Below are 5,650 nucleotides of genomic sequence, written 5' to 3'. Positions count from 1 at the left end.
CGGAAAGGTGTGGGGAGGGAAATATATCCCTGGTGGTGGGGTCTGTTTGGAGGTGGCGGAAATGTCGGCGGATGATTTGGTTTATGCGAAGGTTGGTAGGGTGGAAGGTGAGCACTAGGGGCGTTCTGTCCTTGTTGCGGTTGGAGGGGTTGGGTCTGAGGGCGGAGGTGCGGGATGTGGATGAGATGCGTTGGAGGGCATCTTTAACCACGTGGGAAGGGAAATTGCGGTCTCTAAAGAAGGAGGCCATCTGGTGTGTTCTATGGTGGAACCGCTCCTCCTGGGAGCAGATACGGCGGAGGCGGAGGAATTGGCACGCCCCCCTACGACCCACCCTCCCATCCTGGCACTTTCCCCTGCCACCGCAGGAACTGTAAAACCTGTGCCCACACCTCCTGCATCTGGTTTCCAGCATCTGCAGTCATTGTTTTTACCTGAGGGAGTGCTGCACTGTCAGAGGGTCAGTACTGAGGGAGTTCTGCACTGTCAGAGAGTCAGTACTGAGGGAGTGCTGCACTGTCAGAGGATCAGTACTGAGGGAGTGCTACACTATCGGATGGTCAGTATTGAGGGAGTGCTGCACTGTCAGAGGGTCTGTACTGCGGGAGTGTTGCACTGTCAGAGGGTCAGTACTGGAGGAGTGCCGCACTGTCGGAGAATCAGTACTGAGGGAGTGCCACACTATTAATGGGTCAGTATTGAGGGAGTGCCACACTGTCAGAGGATTAATACTGAGGGAGTGTTGCCCTGTCAGAGGGTCATTACTGAGGGAGTGCCTCACTGTTGGAGGGTCAGTGGTAAGGGAGTGCTGCACTGTCAGAGGGTTAGTACTTAGGGAGTACCGCACTTTCACAGGGTCACCAGTGAAGGGGAGCCACACTACCAGAGGGTCAGTACTGAGGGAGTGCCGCACTGTCAGAGGGTCAATAGTGAGGGAGTGCTGCACTGTCAGAGGGTCAGTACTGAGGGAGTGTTGCACTGTCAGAGGATTAATACTGAGGGAGTGTTGCCCTGTCAGCAGGTCAGTACTGAGGGAGTGTTGCACTGTCAGAGGGTCAGTACTGAGGGAGTGTTGCAGTGCCAGAGGGTCAGTACTGAGGGAGTGCCGCAATGTCTGAGAGTCAGTGGTGAGGGAGTGCTGCACTGTCAGAGAGTCAGTACTGAGGGAGTGTTGCACTGTCAGAGGGTCAGTACTGAGGGAGTGCTGCACTGTCAGAGGGTCAGTACTGAGGGAGTGCTGCATTGTCTCTTTCCTCTTTTTGGTTGTTCTCTGATTACCCGCCATGAAATGATTTTTTTAGATGGATTTGAACGGCTGTCTGTCTACAGATGTCTCCACTGATGTGTTTCCCTTCAGAGAAAGACCAAACCAAAGACTCATTGATGCGCAGTTTGTCCTGACAGAGGAGGGGACAGGTAAGTCTAGCGACAGATGCAACTACATGCTCACCTCTCTCTCTCACGTTTAAACATTCTGTCCCGTGTTGTCAACTTGGCAGTTTTCCATTCCCCACTCTGTCCGTGTCACTCTTGAACTTTATCTTTGTTGCTCTCCCACTAAGTCTCTCCCACACTGTCTCTGTCGCATTCAATCTCTCCCACTCTCTCCCTGTCCCACTCTTCCTCTTCCACCTTATCAAGATTCGAATCATGCTGGAAAAGCACAGCAGGTCAGGCAGCATCCGAGGAGCAGGAAAATCGACATTTCAGGCAAAAGCCCTTCATCAGGAATGCCCCTCATTCCTGATGAAGTGCTTTTGCCTGAAACGTCGATTTTTCTGCTCCTCAGATGCTGCCTGATCGGCTGTGCTTTTCCAGCACCACTCTGATCTTGACTCTAATCTCCAGCATCTACAATACCCACTTCTGCCTCTTAAACTTTGTCCCTGTCCTGGTCTCTCACCTTCACTTTGTCACTCCCAATCTCACCCTCCATCACTGTGCATCTTCCTCCCCCTATCAACCTCCCACTCTCTGTGTCCTTCACTGTGCCTCTCCCCCTTCATTCTGTCTCTCATCGCTCTGCCTCTCTCCCTCACTCTATTCTTCCCTCATATTGTCTCTCCTGCATACTGTCACTCTGCAGGACGTAGAGTTGCAGAAGCCTCAGCCTCTGTCCTTGTTGAACAAGTTCAAGAGATTTACTCTCTGTGTGGATGGGAATGGGACTGCAGGGAGAATGAGCCACCTGACTGCAGTGCTGGTAGCCAATCAAGTAGGGGGAGAGAAGGGAAAGGATTTTGTAATTGGGGATAGTATAGTTGGAGGCGGAGACACAGAATGGAGAGTCCTGAAGATTGTGTTGCCTGCATGATGCTCGGACGCAGAACATCTCATCTGGGCTGCAGAGAACCTTGGAGTGGGAGGAGAAAGAGCCAATGGTCATGGCCCACAGAGATACCAATGACATTGATAAAACTTGGGCAGAGGTTCTGCTAAGGGAGTATGAACAACAAGAAACTAAACTAAAAATCAGACCCAACAAGGTAATAATCTCTGGATTACTACATGAGCTAATTGGCACAGGTCAATAATATTAAGCAGGTAAATGTGTGGCTCAAAGATAGGTTTGGGAGAAATGGGTTTGAATTAATGGGACATTGGCACTTGTACTCAGGAAGAAGGGACCTGTTCCAATAGGAAGGTCTTCATCTGAACCAGTGTCCTAGTGACTCACATAACTAGGACTGGAGAAAGGGCTTTAAACTAAATGGGGGGGTGGGAAATAAGGTTCAATTTTAGGGCATTTTAGAAAACCTGAATTTGGAACGGGTTAGCGATCAAACTTCAGGTACAAACGAATGCCAAGATGGATGGGTAATACAGGACTGAAGGTGTTATATCTGCATGCATGCAGTATAAGGGATAATGTAACTAAGCTTGTGGCACAGATTGAAATCGGAAGGTATGACGTGGTGGGCATCACGGAGACATGGCTGCAAGGGGATCAGGACTGGGAGCTAAATATTCAAGGACATACATCCTATCGAAAAGATAGGCAGGTGGGTGCGGGGAAGGGGGTTGCCTTATTATTAGGAAATGAAACTAAATCAACATTATGAGGCTAAGTAGGGTCAGATGATGTAGAAACTGTGTGTGTAGAATTGAGGAACCGCAAAGTTCAAAAAACCACAGTTGGAGTTAGGTAAAGGCCTCCAAACAGTAGTCAGGAGCTGGGGCTCAAGATACACTAGGAGATAGAAAAGTTGTGTAGAAGAGGCAAGGTTACAGTGATCATGGGGGATTTCAAAATGCAGGTGGACCTGGGAAAATCAGGCTCATAGTGAATTGAAGAAAAGGAATTTCTGGAATGTCTGAGAGATGGCTTTTTGGAGCAGTTTGTGATGGGGCCCATTAGGGTACAAGCAATATTGGATTTAGTGTTGTGCAAAGAGGCAGATTTTATAAGGGAGCCTAAGGAAACAGTGATCATAACATGTTTAAATTTACTATGCAATTTGAGGGGGAGAGGAAAGAATCAGAGCTAACGGTATTTACAGCTGAATAAAGGCTGGGTAGAATTGACTGGGAGGGGAGCTGAGCAGGAACGACAGTGGAACAGTAATGGCAGAAGTTTCTGAGAGTAATTCAGGAGACACAGCAGAGATTCATCCCAAGGAAAAATAAGCATGGTACAGGGAGGATGAGGCAACCATGGCTGACTAGGGAAACCAGGGATAACATAAAAGTGAAAGAGAAAACATATAATGTGTCGAAGGGCAGTGGAAACCAGAGGAATAGAAAGCTTACAAAGACTGACACAGAGCAATAAAAAAAGAAGGGAGAAGACTTAATATGAGAGTAAACTGGTCGGTAATATAAAGGAAGATGTAAGAGTTTCTTTTGAGATATAAGGGGCAAAAAAGAATCAAATGTGGACATCAGGCCACTGGAAAATGATGATGGTGGAGAGTTAGTAATAGGGAATAAGGAAATGGCTGAGGAACTGAATAATTATTCGCGTCAGTCTTCACGATGGAAGACATGAGTAATATCCCAAAACTTCAAGAGAATGACTGAACGGAGCTGAGTATGGTGACCATCAACAGGGAAAAGGTGCTAGAAAAACTAAATGGCCTAAAGGTGGATATATCATCTGGACCAAATGGACTATATCCCAGAGCTTGAAAGGAGATAGCTGAAGAGATAGTGGAGGTGATCCTTCAGGAATCGGGAGAATCAGGGAGGGTCCCAACTGACTGGAAAATTATTAGTGTGACAGCCCTGCTTAAAAAGGGGTAAGGCAAAATATGGAAAATTACAGACTGATTAGCCTAACGTCAGTTGTAGGTAAGATCCTGGAATCCATTGTGAGGGATGAGATTTCAGAGTACTTGGAAGTGTATGGTAAAATAGGGCAAAGTGAGCATGGTTTCATCAAGGGGAGATCATACCTGACAAATCTATTAGAATTCTTTGAGGAAATAACAAGCAGGTTCGACCAAGGAGAGCCAACGGATGTTATGTCCTTGGACTTCAAGAAAGCCTTAGCCAAGGTGCTGCACTGGAGTCTGCTGAGTAAGGTAAGGGCCCATGGTGTTCGAGGGATGGTGCTAGCATGGATAGAAGCTTGGCTATCTGGCAGAAAGCAGAGAGTGAGGATAAAAGGTCCTTCTCAGGATGGCAGCTAGTGACTAGTGGTGTTCTGTAAGGCTCAGTGTTGGGACCACAACTTTTTACTTTATACATGAACAATCTAAATGATGGAACTAAGGGCATTCTGGCTAATTTTGCAGACAATGCAATGATATGTAGAGGGACAGGTAACATTGAGGAGGTGGGGAGGCTGCAGAAAGATTTAGAAAGGTTAGGAGAGTGGGCAAGAAATGGCAGATGGAGTACAATATTGGAAGTTGTGAGATCATACACTTTGGTAGGAAGAACAGAGGCATGGATTATTTCTAAATGGAGAGACTTGGGAGTTCTAGTCCAGAATTCTCTCAAGGTAAACTTGCAGGTTGAGTCAGTAGTTAGGAGAAAGTGAGGTCTGCAGATGCTGGAGATCAGAGCTGAAAATGTGTTGCTGGAAAAGAAAGTTTGTCCAGCAGGCTAAGATAAAAGGTAGGGAGGAGGGACTTGGGGGAGGGGCGTCGGAAATGTGATAGGTGGAAAGAGGTCAAGGTGAGGGTGATAGGTCAGACTGGGGTGGGGGCGGAGAGGTCAGGAAGAAGATTGCAGGTCATCTCCTCTGCACAGAAGCTCTTCAGCCACATTCTCAAACAGACTCGCTACCACAGCCACATCTCCTTCCTCAGCACCTGCCCACGGAACCGACTTATCCCGCACGGACTCCGGACTACGGTCCGACCAACAAAAGTTGGACCCAACCAGGACAACCAGTACCTACAACAAATCCGAAGCCTCCAGCAACAGAGCTCCCTCCGGATCCTTCGCTCCACGCTTGCAGCCATGCGCCGCTACCTACATTCCCTGCAACTCGACCTACCCCAGCTCAGGACAACACTCTCACAGACCTGTAAAGGACCTCTACTGTTCTTCATTTACAGAAGGATCCATAAACTAAACAAACAGTTCTTCCTGGCCATATCGGAAATTAAAGACAGTAAGCTTCCTGAAGAAGGGCTTATGCCCGAAACGTCGATTCTCCTGTTCCCTGGATGCTGCCTGACCTGCTGCGCTTTTCCAGCAA

At 47.9% G+C, this 5,650-nt stretch overlaps 1 protein-coding gene across 1 annotated transcript in view; it reads left to right on the top strand.

Moving 5' to 3' along the window:
• The window catches only part of LOC122544240 (alpha-2-macroglobulin-like), a 59,185-nt gene that overhangs the window by 8,547 nt on the left and 44,988 nt on the right, over window positions 1-5,650 (top strand). The window contains exon 4 of the mRNA XM_043683317.1: window positions 1,302-1,416. Coding sequence (XP_043539252.1) covers window positions 1,302-1,416 — 115 coding nt within the window. The remainder of the gene's footprint in view (window positions 1-1,301; window positions 1,417-5,650) is intronic.

This window comes from Chiloscyllium plagiosum, chromosome 47 (assembly GCF_004010195.1).
Source record: "Chiloscyllium plagiosum isolate BGI_BamShark_2017 chromosome 47, ASM401019v2, whole genome shotgun sequence".
In the NCBI taxonomy this organism is placed as follows: domain Eukaryota; kingdom Metazoa; phylum Chordata; class Chondrichthyes; order Orectolobiformes; family Hemiscylliidae; genus Chiloscyllium; species Chiloscyllium plagiosum.
The sequence above is the reverse complement of the archived record's forward strand: the minus strand, read 5'-3'. Positions and strand labels throughout refer to the sequence as shown.